This window comes from Eubalaena glacialis, chromosome 5 (genome assembly GCF_028564815.1).
Source record: "Eubalaena glacialis isolate mEubGla1 chromosome 5, mEubGla1.1.hap2.+ XY, whole genome shotgun sequence".
NCBI classification, from domain to species: Eukaryota; Metazoa; Chordata; class Mammalia; order Artiodactyla; family Balaenidae; genus Eubalaena; species Eubalaena glacialis.
In genome coordinates this window covers 117,509,668-117,532,912 of record NC_083720.1, presented here as the reverse complement: position 1 = coordinate 117,532,912, position 23,245 = coordinate 117,509,668, and the positions used below count along the sequence as shown (strand labels likewise).

Genomic DNA, 23,245 nt, shown 5'->3' with positions numbered 1-23,245 from the left:
AAGAAACTCCCCACGTACCTGGGTAGGGCAAACGAAAAACAGAGACAAAAGAATAGGGACGGGACCTGGACCAGTGGGAGGGAGCTGTGAAGGAGGAAAGGTTTCCACACACTAGGAAGCCCCTTTGCGGGCGGAGACTGTGGGTGGGGGAGGGGGGGAGCTTCGGAGCCACGGAGGAGAGCGCAGCCACAGGAGTGCGGAGGGCAAAGCGGAGAGATTCCCGCACAGAGGATCGGTGCCGACCAGCACTCACCAGCCCGAGAGGCTCGTCTGCTCAGCCGCCGGGGCGGGCGGGGGCTGGGAGCTGAGGCTCGGGCTTCGGTGCTAGCCGGGAGGGAGTCCGGGAAAAAGACTGCAGCTGCCAAAGAGACAAGAGACTTTTTCTTGCCTCTTTATTTCCTGGTGTGCAAGGAGAGGGGATTAAGTGCGCAGCTTAAAGGAGCTCCAGAGATGGGCGCGAGCCGCGGCCATCAGCGCGGACCCCAGAGACAGGCATGAGACGCTAAGGCTGCTGCTGCCGCCACCAAGAAGCCTGTGTGCAAGCACAGGTCACTCTCCACACCTCCCCTCCTGGGAGCCTGTGCAGCCAGCCACTGCCAGGGTCCAGTGATCCAGGGACAACTTCCCCGGGGGAACGCACGGCGCGCCTCAGGCTGCTGCAACGTCACACTGACCTCTGCCACCGCAGGCTCGCCCCGCATCCATACCCCTCACTCCTCCCGGCCTGAGTGAGCCAGAGCCCCCTAATCAGCTGCTCCTGTAACCCCGTCCTGTCTGAGAAAAGAACAGACGCCCTCAGGCGACCTACATGCAGAGGCGGGGCCAAATCCAAAGCTGAACTCCGGGAGCTGTGTGAACAAAAAAGAGAAAGGGAAATCTCTCCCAGCAGCCTCGGGAGCAGAGGATTAAATCTCCACAATCAACTTGATGTACCTTGCATCTGTAGAATACCTGAATAGACAACGAACCTAACCAAATTGAGGAGGTGGACTTTGGGAGCAATGATATATATATATTTTTCCCTTTTTCTCTTTTTGTGAATGTGTATGTTTATGCTTTTGTGTGTGATTTTGTCTTTATAGCTTTACTTTTACCATTTGTCCTAGGGTTCTGTCAGTCCGTTTTTTTTTTTTTATTACTTAAAAAAATTTTTTTTCTTAATTCTTTTTTCTTTTTTCTTTTAATAACTTTATTTTATTTTATTTTACTATTTTATTTTATTATCTTCCTTCTTTCTTTCTTACTATTTTTTCTCCCTTTTATTCTGAGCCGTGTGGATGAAACGCTCTTGGTGCTCCAGCCAGGCATCAGGGCTGTGCCTCTGAGGTGGGAGAGCCAAGATCAGGACACTGGTCCACAAGAGACCTCCCAGCTCCACATAATATTAAATGGTGAAAATCTCCCAGGGATCTCCATCTCAAGTCCAAGACCCAGCTACACTCAACGACCAGCAAGCTACAGAGCTGGATACCCTATGCCAAACAACTAGCAAGACAGGAACACAACACCATCCATTAGCAGAAAGGCTGCCTAAAATCAAAATAAGGCCACAGACACCCTAAAACACACCACCAGATGTGGACCTGCCCACCACAAAGACAAGATCGAGCCTCATCCACCAGAACACAGGCACTAGTCCCCTCCACCAGGAAGCCTACACAACCCACTGAACCAACCTTAGCCACTGGGGACAGATAACAAAAACAACGGGAACTACAAACCTACAGACTGCGAAAAGGAGACCCCAAACACAGTAAGATAAGCAAAATGAGAACACAGAGAAACACACAGCAGATGAAGGAGCAAGGCAAAAACCCACCAGACCTAACAAGTGAAGAGGAAATAGGCAGTGTACCTGAAAAAGAATTCAGAATAATGATAGTAAAGATGATCCAAAATCTTGGAAATAGAATAGAGAAAATAAAAGAAACGTTTAACAAGGGCCTAGAAGAACTAAAGAGCAAACAAACAGTGATGAACAACACAATAAATGAAATTAAAAATTCTCTAGAAGGGATCAATAGCAGAAAAACTGAGGCAGAAGAACGGATAAGTGACCTGGAAGATAAAATAGTGGAAATAACTACTGCAGAGCAGAATAAAGAAAAAAGAATGAAAAGAATTGAGGACAGTCTCAGAGACCTCTGGGACAACATTAAACACACCAACATTCGAATGATAGGGGTCCCAGAAGAAGAAGAGAAAAAGAAAGGGACTGAGAAAATATTTGAAGAGATTATAGTTGAAAACTTCCCTAATATGGGAAAGGAAATAGTTAATCAAGTCCAGGAAGTACAGAGAGTCCCATACAGGATAAATCCAAGGAGAAAGATGCCAGGACACATATTAATCAAACTAACAAAAATGAAATACAAAGAACAAATATTAAAAGCAGCAAGGGAAAAACAACAAGTAACACAAAAAGGAATCCCCATAAGGTTAACAGCTGATATTTCAGCAGAAACTCTGCAAGCCAGAAGGGAATGGCAGGACATATTTAAAGTGATGAAGGAGAAAAACCTACGACCAACATTACTCTACCCAGCAAGGATCTCATTCAGATTGGATGGAGAAATTAAAAGCTTTACAGACAAGCAAAAGCTAAGAGAATTCAGCACCACCAAACCAGCTTTACAACAAATGCTAAAGGAACTTCTCTAGGCAGGAAACACAAGAGGAGAAAAAGACCTACAATAACAAACCCAAAACAATTAAGAAAATGGTAATAGGAACATACATATCGATAATTACCTTCAATGGAAATGGATTAAATGCTCCAACCAAAAGACACAGACTGGCTGAATGGATAGAAAAACAAGACCCGTATATATGTTGTCTACAAGAGACCCACTTCAGACCTAGGGACTCATACAGACTGAAAGTGAGGGGATGGAAAAAGATATTCCATGCAAATGTAAATCAAAAGAATGCTGGATTAGCAATTCTTATATCAGACAAAATAGACTTTAAAACAAAGACTATTACAAGAGACAAAGAAGGACACTACATAATGATCAAGGGATCAATCCAAGAAGAAGATATAACAATTGTAAATATATATGCACCCAACATAGGAGCAACTCAATACATAAGGCAAATACTAACAGCCATAAAAGGGGAAATTGACAGGAACACAATCATAGTAGGGGACTTTAACTCCCCACTTTCACCAATGGACAGATCATCCAAAATGAAAATAAATAAGGAAACACAAGCTTTAAGTGATGCATTAAACCAGATGGACTTAACTGATATTTATAGGACATTCCATCCAAAAACAACAGAATACACTTTCTTCTCAAGGGCTCATGGAACATTCTCCAGGATAGATTATATCTTGGGTCACAAATCAAGCCTTGGTAAATTTAAGAAAATTGAAATCGTATCAAGTATTTTTTCCGACCACAACGCTATGAGACTAGATATCAATTACAGGAAAAAGTCTGTAAAAAACACAAACACATGGAGACTAAACAATACACTACTTAATAACCAAGAGCTCACTGAAGAAATCAAAAAATACCTAGAAACAAATGACAATGAAAACACGATGACCCAAAACCTATGGGATGCAGCAAAAGCATTTCTAAGAGGGAAGTTTATAGCAATACAATCTTACCTTAAGAAACAAGAAACATCTCAAAAAAACAACCTAACCCTACACCTAATGCAATTAGAGAAAGAAGAACAAAAAAACCCCAAAGTTAGCAGAAGGAAAGAAATCATAAAGATCAGATCAGAAATAAATGAAAAAGAAATGAAGGAAACGATAGCAAAGATCAATAAAACTAAAAGCTGGTTCTTTGAGTAGATAAACAAAATTGATAAACCATTAGGCAGACTAATCAAGAAAAAAGGGAGAAGACTCAAATCAATAGAATTAGAAATGAAAAAGGAGAAGTAATAACTGACACTGCAGAAATACAAAGGATCATGAGAGATTACTACAAGCAACTCTATGCCAATAAGATGGACAACCTGGAAGAAATGGACAAATTCTCAGAAATGCACAACCTTCCGAGAGTGAACCAGAAAGAAATAGAAAATATGAACAGTGCAATCACAAGCACTGAAATTGAAACTGGGATTAAAAATCTTCCAACAAACAAAAGCCCAGGACCAGATGGCTTCACAGGCTAATTCTGTCAAACATTTAAAGAAGAGCTAACACCTATCCTTCTCAAACACTTTCAAAATATAGCAGAGGGAGGAACACTCCCAAACTCATTCTACGAGGCCACCATCACCCTGATACCAAACCCAGACAAAGATGTCACAAAGAAAGAAAACTACAGGCCAATATCGCTGATGAACATAGATGCAAAAATCCTCAACAAAATACTAACAAACAGAATCCAACAGCACATTAAAACAATCACACACCATGATCAAGTGGGGTTTATCCCAGGAATGCAAGGCTTCTTCAATATACGCAAATCAATCAATGTGATAAACCATATTAACCAATTGAAGAATAAAAACCATATGATCATCTCAATAGATGCAGAGAAAGCTTTCAATAAAATTCAACACCCATTTATGATAAAAACCCTCAAGAAAGTAGGCATAGAGGGAACTTTCCTCAACATAATAAAGGCCATATATGACAAACCCACAGCCAACATTGTCCTCCATGGTGAAAAACTGAAACCATTTCCACTAAGATCAGGAACAAGACAAGGTTGCCCACTCTCACCACTATTGTTCAACATAGTTTTGGAAGTGTTAGCCACAGCAATCAGAGAAGAAAAAGAAATAAAAGGAATCCAAATAGGAAAAGAAGAAGTAAAGCTGTCACTGTTTGCAGATGACATGAAATTATACCTACAGAATCCTTAAGATGTTACCAGAAAACTACTAGAGCTAATCAATGAATTTGGTAAAGTAGCAGGATACAAAATTAATGCACAGAAATCTCTAGCATTCCTACACACTAATGATGAAAAATCTGAAAGTGAAATTAAGGAAACACTCCCATTTACCATTGCAGCAAAAAGAATAAAATATCTAGGAATAAATCTACCTAAGGAGACAAAAGACCTGTATGCAGAAAATTATAAGACACTGATGAAAGAAATTAAAGATGATACAAATAGATGGAGAGATATACCATGTTCTTGGATTGGAAGAATCAACATTGTGAAAATGACTCTACTACCCAAAGCAATCTACAGATTCAATGCAATCCCTATCAAACTACCACTGGCATTTTTCACAGAACTAGAAGAAAAAATGTCACAATTTTTATGGAAACACAAAAGACCCTGAATAGCCAAAACAATCTTGAGAAAGAAAAATGGAGCTGGAGGAATCAGGCTCCCTGACTTCAGACTATACTACAAAGCTACAGTAATCAAGACACAAAAACAGAAATACAGATCAATGGAAAAGGATAGAAAGCCCTGAGATAAACCCACACACATATGGTCACCTTATCTTTGATAAAGGAGGCAAGAATATACAGTGGAGAAAGAGAGCCTATTCAATGAGTGGTGCTGGGAAAACTGGACAGGTACATGTAAAAGTATGAAATTAGAACACTCCTTAACACCATACACAAAAATAAACTCAAAATGGATTAAAGACCTAAATGTAAGGCCGGACACTATCAAACTCAGAGGAAAACATAGGCAGAACACTCTATGACATAAATCACAGCAAGATCCTTTTTGACCCACCACCTAGAGAAATGGAAATAAAACCAAAAATAAACAAATGGCACCTAATGAAACTTAAAAGCTTTTGCACAGCAAAGGAAACCATAAAGAAGACGAAAAGACAACACTCAGAATGGGAGAAAATATTTGCAAAGGAAGCAACTGACAAAGGATTAATCTCCAAGATTTACAAGCAGCTCATGCAGCTCAATGTCAAAAAAACAAACAACCCAATTCAAAAATGGGCAGAGGACCTAAATACACATTTCTCCAAAGAAGATATACAGATTGCCAACAAACACATGAAAGGATGCTCGACATCATTAATCATTAGAGAAATCAAATCAAAACTACAATGCGATATCATCTCACACCAGTCAGAATGGCCATCATCAAAATATCTACAAACAGTAAATTCTGGAGAGGTTGTCGAGAAAAGGGAACCCTCTTGCACTGTTGGTGGGAACGTAAATTGATACAGCCACTATGGAGAATGCTATAGAACTACCATACGACCCAGCAATCCCACTCCTGGGCATATACCCTGAGAAAACCATAATTCAAAAAGAGTCATATACCAAAATGTTCTTTGAAGCTGTATTTACAATAGCCAGGACATGGAAGCAACCTAAGTGTCCATCAACAGATGAATGGATAAAGAAGATGTGACACATATATACAATGGAATATTACTCTGCCATAAAAAGAAATGAAATTGAGTTATTTGTAGTGAGGTGGATGGACCTAGAGTCTGTCATACAGAGTGAAGTAAGTCAGAAAGAGAAAAACAAATACCGTATGCTAACACATATATATACGGAATCTAAGGAAAAAAAAAAAAAGGTCATGAAGAACCTAGGCACAAGACGGGAATAAAGACACAGACCTACTAGAGATCGGACTTGAGGATATGGGGAGGGGGAAGGGTAAGCTGGGACAAAGTGAGAGAGTGGCATGGACATATATACACTACCAAACGTAAAATAGATAGCTAGTGGGAAGCAGCCGCATAGCGCAGGGAGATCAGCTCGGTGCTTTGTGACCACCTAGAGGGTTGTGATAGGGAGGGTGGGAGGGAGGGAGACGGAAGAGGGAAGAGATGTGGAAACATATGTATATGTATAACTGATTTCTTTGTTATAAAGCAGAAACTAACACACCATTGTAAAGCAATTATACTCCAATAAAGATGTTAATATATATATATATATATATGGAGCTCCTTTCAAATCAGGATTCATTTGGGTTTTCCATTATATAATAATCTTATAGAACACCTCAAAGAATGGGTTCAACATTGTCAACTGAGTTTTGCCAAGAGTAATAAATGTCCATATTCTAAATAAGTTAAGGAAACTCAGGAGAAGTCAGGGTAGGAAATTTAAGAAGGCAAAATAAATTACACATATATCAAATAGCTACAAGAAATATGTCAAAAAAAGGAGATTAAAAATGATGGATAGAAATCCAAGTAAATGCGGAGATGTGTATTTTAAAGGTCTAAAAAAGCACGAAGGTATAAGCAGAACATGTTGTAGCTAGGATTATATTCATAATAAATCAGACTTATTGGATTATTATATATTAGTCTGAGTTCCATCACTTAAAACAAATGAGAAAATGTGGGAAATGTTTAGAGAGAAGTGCCAAAAGACATTAAGGATTAGAAAGAGGACTTCTGAGGAATAATATTTTAAAAGGAATATTTTTAGAAAAAAGAAAAGGTCTTAATCATGTAGGCATAGCCTTTATTTTGTGGAGAGTGAAACAGTTACAACTGCAATAAAGGATGCATAAGAAAAGAAAGTCATGTTGCAAGGTAGAAAATTCTGAGCTGTCAAGGACGACTGAGTAATTGCCACAGTCTTTAAAGATGGGACAGATTCCCATTTGGCTAATGTATATCAGGTCTTGCCTGAAGGCAGTGGAATAAACTGAAGGGCATAAAAAGATACCTTGTACTCATAATAGGTAACATAATAGTGATTAGGCCAGGAAATCAGGTTCCAGTATTAATTATACAACTTAAATAACCATATGTTATAAAGGTAAGTAAAATTTACTATATAAGGGCTCAAAATGATGTATGAAAAAGAAATAGAACTAGAGGTCTTTGCTCATTACTCAGAATCTGAACTAATTAGAAAACTTACATTAATATAACAATATGATTTCAGTTAAGAATGGACCATTGGTTTGAGAAAGTAGTTTAATCATTCATTTGTATTTCCTAAATTACTTCCCTGAAAGACAATGGTTAACCTACCCCTTTCAAGGTATTCCCATTAGAATTCCAAGAGCTCATTAATGTAATCTACAGCTTCCAGGCTGGAAATTCACCAAAGTCACAAAAACTTAATGAAGGAGAGGAACAAGTTCAGTGTACCTGTGATAGGCCATAAGGTCACGGGAGCTCAAAGGCAGACAACTTGTAAGGAAAGATAACCAAAGACATATTAAAAGACTAGCCCTCCAAATAACCTTTCCGAAAACAGGTTTGACAAGACTATGCTCCTGGAAAAAAACTTAAAGACTTTTTTTTTTAACTTCATTGATGGTCTAAGATTACAAAATTATGATTCAGACGAAATACTTTGTGCCTATTAAACAACTTGAAATTATGACATATGCAGCATTCCAGTTACATTCAAGCCACTGTGCTAGGAATTCTGGGATATAAAATATGGATATATGAAATATTTTTAGAGTATGTATGGTCTTAATACTACATACTTTGTTAGTAGCCCATGTCATTTACAGAACATTCAGTAACTCTATTAACTACTCTTCAGTTCTTGCTGATGATACATCTCCAAACCTACAGAGTGAAATCAATAAACAGGAGTGCCTACATTGTGGAGTATTAATATTGGAACATGTAATAAATTCCCAGAGCTATCTTCCCTAAAATGTTTATAGTCAAGGAGTTAACTGAGTTTCAGAAAGCACTTCTATAATAGACTAATCTTTTTCAAGGCAAATGCTGCAAACTCTCTTGTCAATCAATTTAATAACAACTGTAATTCAAAAAGATGCAAGGCCCTGGCCACCTACTAAAAAGGAGAAAGGAAGCATAAAACCTCAGAAGATGGAGTCCTCAACTTATAAGGCCACTTCCGTATTTCCTTTCTATTTGTTTTATTTGAACCAAATGTTCGCAAATGGGCTGTAGACAACGAACACAAATCTTTTAGAATGATAGGTTAACTTTCAGGGGGAAAATTGCAAAGAGAAAATAAATTGCAATCAGGGTCTTGGTTCATCTTATAGAACCTAAAGCCTTCAACTTCCTTTTTCATAATTTTCTTTCTCTTTCTTTCCCGCTTCTTCCTCCAAGCTATCTTTCAGAACTGAGCACTTAAATAGATCTTTATATGCACAAGCCAAATGAGACTGCATTAAATTTGTGACTCTCCAGATGAGTTCTAATATGCTAGTTTTAAACTTAAAGAGAAGTCATCTTTCAAAAAAAGTCCCAAAATACAAATTTAACTATCTTGGTTGTTTAAATTTATGTTTTCAACTTTATTTTTACAGCTTTATTGAAGTGTAAATAAAAAACTACATGTACTTAAAGTGTATAATTTGATGAATTTTGACATATGTTTACATCCATGGAACCATCACCTATCACCACAATCAAGTTAATAAACATTTCTATTGACATCATCCCTCAAATTTTGTAATCCATCAGGTCTCACTTCTATTTTCCAGGTAACCACGGATCTGATTCTGTCACAGGCCTAGTTTGTTTGCAACTTCTAGACTTTTATATAAACGGAATCATACTCTTGTACTCTTTTTTTGTCTAACCTTTTTCAGCATAATTCATGTGAGATTCAGCCATATTGTTTGTTATATGTATTATATACTGTCAATAGTTTGTTCTTTTATATTGATGAGTAGTATTCTGCATGGATATATCACAATTTGTTTATCCTTTGACCTGTAGATGGGCATTTGAGTTGTTTCTAGTTTGGGTCTTTAACAAAAAAAGAATCTATGAATATTCATGTACAAGTCCCTGTATGCACCTATACTTTCTTTTCTCATGGAGAAATATCTAGGAGTGGTATGGCTGAGTCATATAGTAAGTGTATCTATAACTTTTTAAGAAAATGTCAAACCATTTTACATAGTGTTTTTAAAATTTTACATTTGCACTGGCAGGATATTAGTGTTCCAGTTGCTGCACTTGGTGTGTTCTGACTTTTTAATTTAGCCCTTAAGGTAGGTGTGTAGTGGTATCCTACTGTGTTTAATTTACATCTCCCTAATGACTAATAGCAGTGCGCATCATTTTTGGATTTGTTTGCTGTTCTTAAATTCTTCTCTCTTTTTATTTTGTGTTTATTTTAAAAATTTTACTTTCAGTAAAATTCATTCTTTTTGGCATACAGTTTGTTTTAGCTATGCAGAACAGTTTCATCACCCTAAAAACTCCCTCATGCAACCTCTCTGTAGTCAAACCCTCCCACCAGCATTAACCCCTGACAATCACAGGGCTGATTCTGTCCTACTAGTTTTGCTTTTCCAAAGTGTCATTTAAATGGACTCAATATATAGCCTTTGAGTTTGGCTTCTTTCACTTAACATGATGCATTTGAAATTCATCCATGTTATTGTATCAGTAACTCATTCCTCTTTATTGCTGGATACTATTTCACTGTACAAATGTTAACAAATTTTGATTATCCATTCACCAGTTGAAGAACATTTGTGTTTTTCCAGCTCTTGGCAATTATGATTAAGCAGCTACATATATTTATATATAGGTTTTTGTGTAAATAAATACTTTCATTCCTCTTAGGTAATTACCTAGGAGTAGGATGGCTAGGCTTTATGGTTAGAGCATATTAATTTATAAGAAAGTATCAAAATCTTTAGAAATGGGTTGTACAATTTAGTATTTCCACCAGCAATGTATGAATGTTCCAGTTTTTCTACATTCTTGCCAGATTTGGTATTGTCAGATTTTTAAATTTTATTTTAGTCATTCTAATAGATGAGTAGTGGTATGACATTATGGCTTTTATTTGTATTTTCCTAATGACTAATAATATTGGTCATCTTTTCATGTGCTTATTTGCCATCTATATATTTTCTTTGGACTACTTGGTTTCCCAAAATACAAAGTTAATTCATAGAAGGATAGTCTTTTCAACAAATAGTGCTAGCACATTTGGGTATCAATATGTTAGAAAAAAGACAAAACTTCAACCTTGAGTCATGTACAAAATAGAGCTCAAAACAAATTATACACTGAAATATAAAATCTAAAACTATAAAATTTCTAGAAGAAAACCTTGTGACCAGAGGTCTAACCAATATTTCTTGGATATGACAGTAAAAGCGTGAGTCATAAAAGAATACAGTGGTAAACTGGACTTCATCAAAATTAAAATCTTCTACTCTTCAGAAGATATCATTAAGGGAAAGACAAAGCCACAGACTGGGAGAAAATATTTGCGAAGCATATATATGTTAAAGAATTTATATTCAGAATATCTAAAGGACTCTCAATGCTTAAAACAACAGCAAAAAATATTAAAATGGCCAAAAATTTGAACAGACATTTCACCAAAGAAGATACACAAATGACAAATACATGAAAATATGCTGTATATCATTGTCTACTAGAGAAATGCAAATTAAAACCACAATGGAATACCAACGCTATCTCGTAGAATGGCTAAAATTAGAAAAACTGAGTATTGATATAGCTATGGAACAAATGCAACTCTCATATTTCTACTGATGGGGAATATGAAATGGTTTAACCACGTTGGAAAACAGTTTAGTCAAGAGAAATGCAAACATAGGTCTATACACAGTCCAGTACATGAATGTTCGTAGCAGCTTCCTTGTAGTGTCACTTTTTTTAAAAAACAAGCCAAATATCCATCATCAGGTCAATGGATAAACACAGTGTTTCCACTATTTTAATGGAGTCACCAAAGTATAAATCAGCCACTTTTTAAATTGCAAGCATAATACTTAAGAACGAAAGGGAATATTCTATAGGGCCTATCATCCCATATCATCTAAGTGATGGATAAGGGTTATATAAAGTACAAGGTCATTTCTGCCTTATTATAAAAGGAAATTATAAGGTTCAGCATCTTACCTATATACTTATATCCTTCTTCCCCATTTACTATGGGTCTCAGCCAAGTTGACCTAAGCCTCATATTAGTACACACATGGGCACCTTGAGGAGGGTAGAGTGTAAATAACATTTCAATTGCATTGGACTTCTTGATGATATCAGAGTATTTTGCATGGTCTTCTGTAAAAAAAAAGAACATTAAGTTGTTTTTAATTTTAGACATTTTTACAAAATTTCGAATGTGTTTCTTTTAAGGGATGTAAATTTAAAACTACTGAATAATTTGAATGCTAATGGTTATGCTGACAACATAGTTTTCTTTAGCCAAAAGTACTTCACCAAAAATCTTACCGTTCAGATAATTCATAGCAAAAATTAAGGAGTAAGAGCTTGCTAGTAGAATCTTCAAACACTATCAGTTTAAAGCACTGTTGTTAATAGCTGTAGAAAAAAGTAAGATAACCAACAGCATTCACATTATACATACTATAATGTAATCATATTTTTTTAATTGCCATTAAACAATGAAATCAGAATAATCTGACAAAAATGTTAATTAAATGAAGAGTTCCATAAACTGGAACTACTGAAAGAATACATATTCTTAGGCTATGGTCTTTAAGAAAATATAATAACATCTATACAAATATTTATATAGCACTTACTATATGCAAGAAATGGTCCCAAGTGCTTTTGAATATTAACACACTTAATTTTCATAACACATCTGTAAGGTAGATACAGTTGTTATCATCATTTTACACGAGGAATTGGAGGCCCAAAGAAATTAAATAACTTGCCTAAATCTTATAGTCTGTAAATGATGCAATTAGGATTTGGATTATCTGAGGAGAAGCTCTTATTTGCAAACAAATATTTGTCAAGTGAACATGACCTGCATTAACTAGTAGATGAGAAAGCTGGGATTAAAAAATAATTTGAATTGTAGAGTGAAAAATCTTTGGTTATGGCCCTTGGGCCTGCAGTTTGTGTTTTCAGTTTTTGGTTGATAAGCCAATGTCCTAAAATTTAATAAGGCAGTCTCCTGAGCAATTAATTCAAAGTGATTCTACCTAGAAACATTTCAAAGAAAAGAGAGATACTGATGTAAATCTTCATTTATAATCCTGTTACATTGTCTATCTTTTTCTTCCTACCTGTCTACCTTCCTTCCTTTTTTTCCCCTTTATTGTTTCAAATATCATATTTTGTAGTACAGTAAGTATAAGGCAGTACAACATAATGATTAAATGATTAAGAAAGCAGATTTGTTGGTGGGTAGTATCCATCTATTGCCTCACCCTAAATCCACCCTTCATTGTCCTATTTGTGAGACTAGAATATTTCTCCCTTGCCATATGGGAAAATTTTAAGCATCCTTCATAGAGGGTAAGGTAGGAAGAGGACAAAGAGGCTCTTCCTGGTTCTGGGGGCTTTTCTCTGATAGCTCCTACCGTGCATAGTGACCAGCAGTGCAGGGCACCTTCCGGGCTATGTTGCTTGGCACCCCACAGGGCTCCCCTGACTCACACACTGGGAGCTTGCTAGCATGTTCCGTGAGGCACCACCTTCCCTTGAATGGCTTCCACACTGAGACACCTCCCTATGGGAAGTTTCCCCAGAACCCCAGAGAGTGGCTTCCCTGGGAGTTCCACTAGCATGCTACCTCAGCAAACATCTCTGCCACTCACTGGGTCACAGCTGTGTCCTCTCCAAGAAGAGCTGGATCCCAGGGTAAAGGGAGAGGGTAAGGGGCACTCTTTAAAATTTGTTCTTTCCTTAAGTGCTCTGCCTCAGACCGAGGGTTAGCGCCACTCCTTATACCTGCCCTTCTCAATTCTTTAGGGTTTTTTTACCCTTAGTAGCCAATCTTATTTAATCACTATCATAGTTAATAATTCTTTGTATTAATCTTTTCCTGCTCAAATCACCATGTAGTTTTAGTTTCTAACTGGACCCTGATTGATACAAACATACCTGGTTTTTAATTCTTGAACCACTATTAACAAGCTATGAAATATTAGATGAATCACATTTATCTCCTGGTGATAATACTGACATCATAGGGTTATTGTTAGGATTAAGTAATATAAGAGATATATAAAAATTTATAGCACCATGTCTATAAGTACTACATGAGTGTGTTAGTTTTAGTTTTCATCTAGTATTATTCCAACACTAATAAAAACCATGAGAGAGCCAGGAAATAAAGTTATTGCATCTTTCAACTGTAAACATCTTAGGGAATTTTCTGCCTCTTTTTAAAAAGAAAAGTTCAAAATTATTCCCCTCTAACTAAAAAAAGCAGACATCTTCATATGTGCTCAGATATGCAAACAGTTATTAGATATATCTCACTTAAATAATTCTAAATCCTTTCTCATCTGTCAACAGAAGAAAGGAAGCCAGAACTATTACAGAGCAGTGCTAAAGAGTCAACCCTGCTTTACTTTTTCACTCTGATCATACTTCTTCAAGAAGTTGAGCAGGGGAGATCCTCAGGCAGTAGAGGTCTCTTCAAGTTGTGAAGGAGACAGCATTTTGTGAAGGAGGATGAATTGTGAAGGAGGATGCAGCATTAATTACATTATGAGAAATGATAGCGTGAAATTAAATACAATCCTGAAGTTTTCCATCACACACAAAGTGAGGAAACAAAATAGATCAGAGTTTCTCTCTTCGAAACCATAAAGAAAAAAAAATAAAGTAGAAAAATCTAGCAATAATAGCAGCCTTTTTAGTGTGAAGGACCAAATTACACTTAGATTTCTCTCCTCTTCAAGATTTATATCTTTCTAATTCCTTTAGCTTAAACAAGATGTTTAGTAATGTTATTTAATAGGGCTATGCTTATTAGTTTTAATAAAGCATTTTATTTTCCATAAAGGCAAATGTTTTCATTTGGGGAAAAATAAAATGCCTACACTAAAATCTAAGCAGTGGTGAATGTAGACCTGCCACTTTCTCTTCCTGGCTTATCCTCATTGAAGACTTAAGTAGAAACATATGAAGTCTGTGGAATGTTGAACTTGCCATGACAATGTGATATCCTGATAGCTATAGTATCAGACACACATTCAAGGTTTTCAGCTCAGAGTCTTGCTAATGCCACCATTTGCCATCAGATAATACAAATGGAGCCTTAGAACTTATATAAACAAGGCATAATGATTTTGGAATAATTGTACCTCCTTTCATAATATCAAAGTTGATTACAAGTAAGCATTTTTCATTTTAGAAGACATATGGCTTGTAAAACATGTCCTCTTCTTTTTGTTTTATTACATATGTCATCCCAAGATAAAAACAGGAATTTAATTTTTGTTGCTGATATTGATAACATGTTATTTATAGAGCACCTTCCTTTTAATATACTGCTAAGTCAATATTGCCACATTACATTTAGATGTAATAATACAGTTCTCAGAACTCAAAAGAATGAGAGCTCTTCCTTACGCCTTCTTCCCCAAGCCATATACATAGTAAAACTCTGAAGATCTTAGATGTATGTGTCTAGGTCTGGCAAAAGCCCACACAATATTTCCATAAATCTCTATTGCTCCCAGGTCACCAAGTAATTAATTATCTTCATTAGAGGTAGCAGCAGTGGTTGAGAGCAGAGGCTTTAGAGCTGACCACTGCTTGGCTGTGAACCTGAATCTGCCATTTATGAGCTGTGTGACCTGAAGCAAGTTAGCTAACCTCTTTCCAGCTCAGTATCATAGTAAAACTGTTCACATAATAGTGTTGTCATGAGCGGATATAAAGTCTTTAGAAGAACACCTAGTCTATGGCCAGCATTATTTAAGTGTTATTACTATTATTATCATGCTCTTCATTTAACAGATGCTGGTACAGCCTCTATCTTATTTAGATAATGAGGGCAGTTTCCTGTCTTGTCCCCCATCTTACTTGTCTTCTGGATGGGTGGGTGGAAAAGTGGACAGTCATCCTGAAGTCATTGCTCTTTCTGGTCACTCCTACACTATTTTGGATATTCTAAGAGTAAGTGGTTCCTGTTGTATACTGATCAGAAGTTTTGTGTTAATTAGTGTTTGTGAGCTACTAATTGATGTTATGGTGGTCTTCCTTGTTGCTATTATTAGCATATTTTGTTGACTCTAAGACATTATAGATGTTGATGACCCCATTAGTTTACACACCACTAAGAAATATAAAAGGCTGGAAATTTAACTAGGGCATACCATTGATTATAAGATATAGCTCAATTTTAGAGACATTAAAATACGAAAATATACATCTTAGCATTAAGAAAATATGGCAAAATCATGATATCCAGTTGCCTAATTGACAACTCCACTTGGCTAACAAATAGGCACTAATGTCTGTCCTGTTCTAGGATTCCCTGTCTCAGTAAATAGCCCCTATTTAATGGCACAACCTAGAAAACTAGGAGATCTCCTTGACACCGCACTACCCACTGCCACCCTCCTGGAAAAACTATCATCGATTTTTATACAAACACTTTTACCTCCTAAACAGTCTTCTTGGCCCTTTTGATCTTGCCTCTAAACAGCAGCCAGAATAATATTTTTTAAACTATTTTTAATACATTTTCCTATTCAACAGTTCCCTAGTTCATACATTTTCCTATTCAATGGTTCCCTAGTTCATACATTTTCCTATTCAACAGTTCCCTAGTTCATACATTTTCCTATTCAATTGTTCCCTAGTTCATACATTTTCCTATTCAATGGCTTCCTGATGCTCTTAAAATAATACCAAGTCCTTACTATGTCCTGAAGGATTTTGAATATTCTGGCCCCTGCCTCCTCCTCCATCTCTACTCTAGCAACCTTGGCTTTCTTTCAGTTTCAGAACCACACCTTGCATCCTCCTATTTCAGAAGCTTTGCATAAGATGTTCTGTATAGCTGGTATGTTCTCCTACCAAACCCTTTCCTCCGTTGCCTCATCAATGTCTACAACACCTTCATATCTCTTCTCAAAGTGTCCTCTGACTCTCACCAACTAGATCAAGCTTTCACATTATATCATCTCAGAGTTATTGTTCTCTGTACTTTTCCTCCATTACACTTACTGAAGTTTGTAATTATATTATTCCTATTATTGCTCAAGATCTGCCTCCTTCACAAGACTATCAATTACAGGCAGACAAGGTCCATGATTGTTTGCTAACCATTGAATCTCCTAGCACCTAGCCCTGTGCCTGATACTGGGAAAGGGTCAATAAAAGCCTTTTTAATTAACAAATAAATACAACAATAATTAATAGTATTCATTGGGAGCTTAGTATATAGCAGGCAGTGTGCTAAGCAGGTTATGTACATTAGCTAAATTAATCCTAAAATCACATATGTGTGACTTGCTGACAATCCTATGAGTTCAATACTAGCATACTCATAACATAGCTCAAGACACGGAGGCATATAGAGGTTAAAGAGCATTTTCATGGCCTCACAGTAAGTGGTGAGGCCAGGATCTAATCTTAATTCTAACTTCAAAGTCAGTCCTTTCAACGAGGATGCCATATCATTTTAAACACACTGTTCCTGGTATCATGGGACTGTAAGCACCTTCAGGGGTTGCTAGTTGTCTGGTGGCCTCTCCCTTTGAAGTCTTCTTCCAACCTTTCTAAATCCTTTAGCTGTCCCTGCATAGTCAGCACTATGGTTTCTCTCACAAGAGCTCATAGCTCTTTCCAGATGGTTTTCTGATGTTAGTCTTCTCCACAAGAATTTATTTTATACAGACTATTGACAACCCCTCAGGTCAAAACCACAGTTCATCAACTGATTATAACACTCTTAGTTTGCTAAGGATGGAAGCCAGAATAAAACCCCACAGTGGGACCTCCTTAGACAACTATAGTTATCTCCTGCCTCTCAGATAAGCAAGGCTCATTATGCTTAATATTCAGAATAGGTGGTGAGTGTTCAGAGGACCCAAAGATGCCCGTCCCTCCCTCTCCCTCACAGGCCGATTGTATTATTGAGGTCTTACTGCTTCCCTACTGCAGAGCCTGAATTTGAATACTTAAGGCAGGGGTCCCCAGACTTGTACTTCAAGAATCACAGGGATTTTAAAAAACATTGTAAATGGAATCATACTAAAGACATACTTTTGTTTGGTAAATATTTTGGCTCCATGGTTATTTTAACATTATTTTATGGTTTTAAAAGCATTACAGGAGGAGGAGCTTCAAGATGGTGGAAGAGTAAGATGCGGAGATCACCTTCCTCCCCACAAATACGTTAGAAATACATCTACATGTTGAACAACTCCTACAGAACACCTACTGAATGCTGGCAGAAGACCTCAGACCTCCCAAAAGGCAAGAAACTCCCTAAGTAACTGGGTAGGGCAAAAGAAAAAAGAAAAAACAGACAAAAGAATAGGGACGGGACCTGCACCAGTGGGAGGCAGCTGTGAAGCAGACAAGGTTTCCACACACTAGGAAGGCCCTTCGCGGGTGGAGACTGCGGGTGGCGGAGGGGGGAAGCTTCAGAGCCGCGGAGGAGAGCGCAGCAACAGGGGTGCGGAGGGCAAAGCGGAGAGATTCCCACACAGAGGCTCGGTGCCGACCAGCACTCACCAGCCCGAGGGGCTTGTCTGCTCACCCGCCGGGGCGGGCGGGGGCTGGGAGCTGAGGCTCGGGCTTCGGAGGTCGGATCCCAGGGAGAGGACTGGGGTTGGCTGCGTGAACACAGCCTGAAGGGGGCTAGTGCGCCACAGCTAGCCGGGAGGGAGTCCGGGAAAAAAGTCTGGAGCTGCCAAACAGGCAAGAGACTTTTTCTTGCCTCTTTGTTTCCTGGTGCGCAAGGAGAGGTGGTTAAGAGCGCTGCTCAAAGGAGCTCCAGAGACAGGCGGGAGCCGCGGCTATCAGCGTGGACCCCAGAGACGGGCATGAGACGCTAAGGCTGCTGCTGCCGCCACCAAGAAGCCTGTGTGCAAGCACAGGTCACTATCCATACCGCCCCTCCCAGGAGCCTGTGCAGCCCGCACTGCCAGGCTCCCCTGATCCAGGGACAACTTCCTGGGAGAACGCACGGCGCGCCTCAGGCTGGTGCAACGTCACGCCGGCCTCTGCCGCCGCAGGCTCGCCCCGCACTCCGTACCCCTCCGTCCCCCTGCCTGCGTGAGCCAGAGCCCCCTAATCAGCTGCTCCTTTAACCCCTTCCTGTCTGAGCGAAGAACAGACACCCTCAGGCGAGCTACACGCAGAGGCGTGGCCAATCCAAAGCTGAACCCCGGGAGCTGTGCGGACAAAGAAGAGAAAGAGAAATTTCTCCCAGCAGCCTCAGGAGCAGAGGATTAAATCTCCACAATCAACTTGATGTACCCTGCATCTGTGGAATACCTGAATAGACAATGAATCATCTCAAATAGAGGAGGTGGACGTTGGGAGCAACAATATATATATATATTTCCCTTTTTCTCTTTTTGTGAGTGTGTTTGTATATGCTTCTGTGTGACTTTGTCTGTATAGCTTTGCTTTTATCATTTGTCCTAGGGTTCTGTCTCTCCGTTGTTGTTTTTTTTTTTTGATATAGCTTTTACCACTTGTTATCGTTGGTGGATTTGTTTTTTGGTTTGCTTCCTCTCTTCTTTCTTTTTATTTTATTATTACTTAAAAAAAATTTTAATAATTATTTTTTATTTTAATAACTATTTTATTTTATTTTATTTTACTTTATTTTATTTTATTTTATCTGCTTCTTTCTTTCTTTCTTTTTTTTTCTCCCTTTTATTCTGAGCCATGTTATGACAGGCTCTTGGTGCTCCAGCCAGGTGTCAGGGCTATGCCTCTGAGGTGGGAGAGCCACGTTCAGGACACTGGTCCACAAGAGACCTCCCAGCTCCACATAACATCAAACGGCAAAAATCTCCCAGAGATCTCCATCTCAACAACAAGACCCAGCTCCACTCAACGACCAGAAAGCTACAGTGCTGGACACCTTTTGCCAAACAACTAGCAAGACAGGAACACAACCCCATCCATTAGCAGAGAGGCTGCCTAAAATCATAATAAGGCCACAGGCACCTCAAAACACACCACCAGACGTGGACCTGCCCACCAGGAAGACAAGATCCAGCCTCATCCACCAGAACACAGGCACTAGTCCCCTCCACCAGGAAGCCTACGCAACCCACTGAACCAACCTTAGCCACTGCGGACAGACACCAAAAACAATGGGAACTACAAACCTGCAGCCTGCGAAAAAGAGACCCCAAACACAGTAAGTTAAGCAAAATGAGAAGACAGAGAAACACACAGCAGATGAAGGAGCAAGGTAAAAACGCACCAAACCTAACAAATGAAGAGGAAATAGGCAGTCTTCCTGAAAAAGAATTCAGAATAATGATAGTAAAGATGATCCAAAATCTTGGAAATAGAATGGAGAAAATACAGGAAACGTTTAACAAGGATGTAGAAGAACTAAAGAGCAAACAAACAGTCATGAACAACACAATAAATAAAATTAAAAATTCTCTAGAACGGATCAATAGCAGAATAACTGAGGCAGAAGAATGGATAAGTGACCTGGAAGATAAAATAGTGGAAATAACTACTGCAGAGCAGAATAAAGAAAAAGGAATGAAAAGAATCGAGGACAGTCTCAGAGGCCTCTGGGACAACATTAAACACACCAACATTCGAATGATAGGGGTCCCAGAAGAAGAAGAGAAAAAGAAAGGGACTGAGAAAATATTTGAAGAGATTATAGTTGAAAACTTCCCTAATATGGGAAAGGAAATAGTTAATCAAGTCCAGGAAGTACAGAGAGTCCCATACAGGATAAATCCAAGGAGAAACACGCCAAGACACATATTAATCAAACGATCAAAAATTAAATACAAAGAAAAAATATTAAAAGCAGCAAGGGAAAAACAACATATAACACAAAAGGGAATCCCCATAAGGTTAAGAGCTGAACTTTCAGCAGAAACTCTGCAAGCCAGAAGGGAGTGGCAGGACATATTTTAAGTGATGAAGGAGAAAAATCTACAACCAAGATTACTCTAACAAGCAAGGATATCATTCAGATTTGACAGAGAAATTAAAACCTTTACAGACAAGCAAAAGCTAAGAGAATTCAGCACCACCAAACCAGCTTTACAACAAATGCTAAAGGAACTTCTCTAGGCAGGAAACACAAGAGAAGGAAAAGACCTACAATAACAAGCCCAAAACAATAAGAAAATGGTTATAGGAACATACATATCGATAATTACCTTAAATGTAAATGGATTAAATGCTCCAACCAAAAGACATAGACTGGCTGAATGGATACAAAAACAAGACCCGTATATATGCTGTCTACAAGAGACCCACTTCAGACCTAGGGACACATACAGACTGAAAGTGAGGGGATGGAAAAAGATATTCCATGCAAACGGAAATCAAAAGAAAGCTGGACTAGCAATTCTCATATCAGACAAAATAGACTTTAAAACAAAGACTATTTATTACAAGAGGCAAAGAGGACACTACATAATGATCAAGGGATCAATCCAAGAAGAAGATATAACAATTGTAAATATTTATGCACCCAACATAGGAGCACCTCAATACATAAGGCAGATACTAACAGCCATAAAAGGGGAAAGCGACAGTAACACAATCATAGTAGGGGACTTTAACACCCCACTTTCACCAATGGACAGATCATCCAAAATGAAAATAAATAAGGAAACACAAGCTTTAAATGATACATTAAACAAGATGGACTTAATTGATATTTATAGGACATTCCATCCAAAAAAAACAGAATATACTTTCTTTTCAAGTGCTCATGGAACATTCTCCAAGATGGATGATATCTTGGGTCACAAATCAAGTCTTGGTAAATTTAAGAAAATTGAAATCGTATCAAGTATCTTTTCCGACCACAATGCTATGAGACTAGATATCAATTACAGGAAATAATCTGTAAAAAATACGAACACATGGAGGCTAAACAATACACTACTTAATAACCAAGAGATCTCTGAAGAAATCAAAGAGGAAATCAAAAAATACCTAGAAACAAATGACAATGAAAACACGACGACCCAAAACCTATGGGATGCAGCAAAAGCAGTTCTAAGAGGGAAGTTTATAGCAATACAATCCTACCCTAAGAAACAAGAAACATCTCGAATAAACAACCAACCTTACACTGAAAGCAATTAGAGAAAGAAGAACAAAGAAACCCCAAAGTTAACAGAAAGAAAGAAATCATAAAAATCAGATCAGAAATAAATGAAAAAGAAATGAAGGAAACAATAGAAAAGATCAATAAAACTAAAAGCTTGTTCTTTGAGAAGATAAACAAAATTGACCTAAGCGTCCATCAAGAGATGAATGGATAAAGAAGATGTGGCACATATATACAATGGAATATTACTCAGCCATAAAAAGAAATGAAATTGAGTTATTTGTAGTGAGGTGGATGGACCTAGAGTCTATCATACAGAGTGAAGTAAGTCAGAAAGAGAAAAACAAATACCGTATGCTAACACATATATATGGAACCTAAAAAAAAAAAAGGTCTTGAAGAACCTAGGGGCAAGACAGGAATAAAGACACTGACCTACTAGAGCATGGACTTTAGGATACGGGGAGGGGGAAGGGTAAGCTGGGACAAAGTGAGAGAGTGGCATGGACATATATACACTACCAAATGTAAAATAGATAGCTAGTTGGTAGCAGCTGCAAAGCACAGGGAGATCAGCTCGGTGCTTTGTGACCACCTAGAGGGGTGGGATAGGGAGGGTGGGAGGGAGGGAGATGCAAGAGGGAAGAGATATGGAAACATATGTACATGTATAACTGGTTTCTTTGTTATAAGGCAGAAACTAACACACCATTGTAAAGCAATTATACTCCAATAAAGATGTTAAAAAAAATAACAATTTTTTAGTATAAGCATATTCTATGAAATGTTTGGGACATACTTTTACTGTGAAAAAATATTATTTCTTACTGTGTAATGAACTATATGCGTAAAGAATCTAAAAAAGAGTGGAGATATATATATAGATGTATAACTGATTCATTTTACTGTATACCTGAAACTAACACAACATTGTAAATCAACTATACTCCAATAAAAATTTTTTTTAAATATTAAAAAAATAAAAAAATAAATAAAAGCATTATATGTTCATGATAGGAAATTTTGGAAATACAAAAAAGTATAAGGAATAATTATTACTCAGTATTTGCCAACTCTAATCCCATGTGTGTGATTTTTTTCTCCCACACCCTCCAAGAAAGTATAATAGCACATTAGTACTAACAGGACACTTGGTGGCAGATCATTCTTAGAATTAGGAAACAGACATAAAGTTGTCAGCTTTACATTATAGGTAGGGGTGATAAAAAGAAAAAAACATCTATTATCGCAATTGTTCCTTTCTAAAATTATTATTAAAGGATATTTTAACACTAAAAATGCATGAGCAACACAATCTCCGTCATGTACACAGTACACAAGTACTTTACAGAGAAT

The 23,245-nt window shown here is 37.7% G+C and overlaps 1 protein-coding gene across 1 annotated transcript in view; it reads right to left on the bottom strand.

Moving 5' to 3' along the window:
- IQCM (IQ motif containing M) overlaps positions 1-23,245 on the bottom strand; it is a 483,123-nt gene that overhangs the window by 61,804 nt on the left and 398,074 nt on the right. Inside the window, exon 15 of the mRNA XM_061191607.1 lies at positions 11,785-11,946. Coding sequence (XP_061047590.1) covers positions 11,785-11,946 — 162 coding nt within the window. The remainder of the gene's footprint in view (positions 1-11,784; positions 11,947-23,245) is intronic.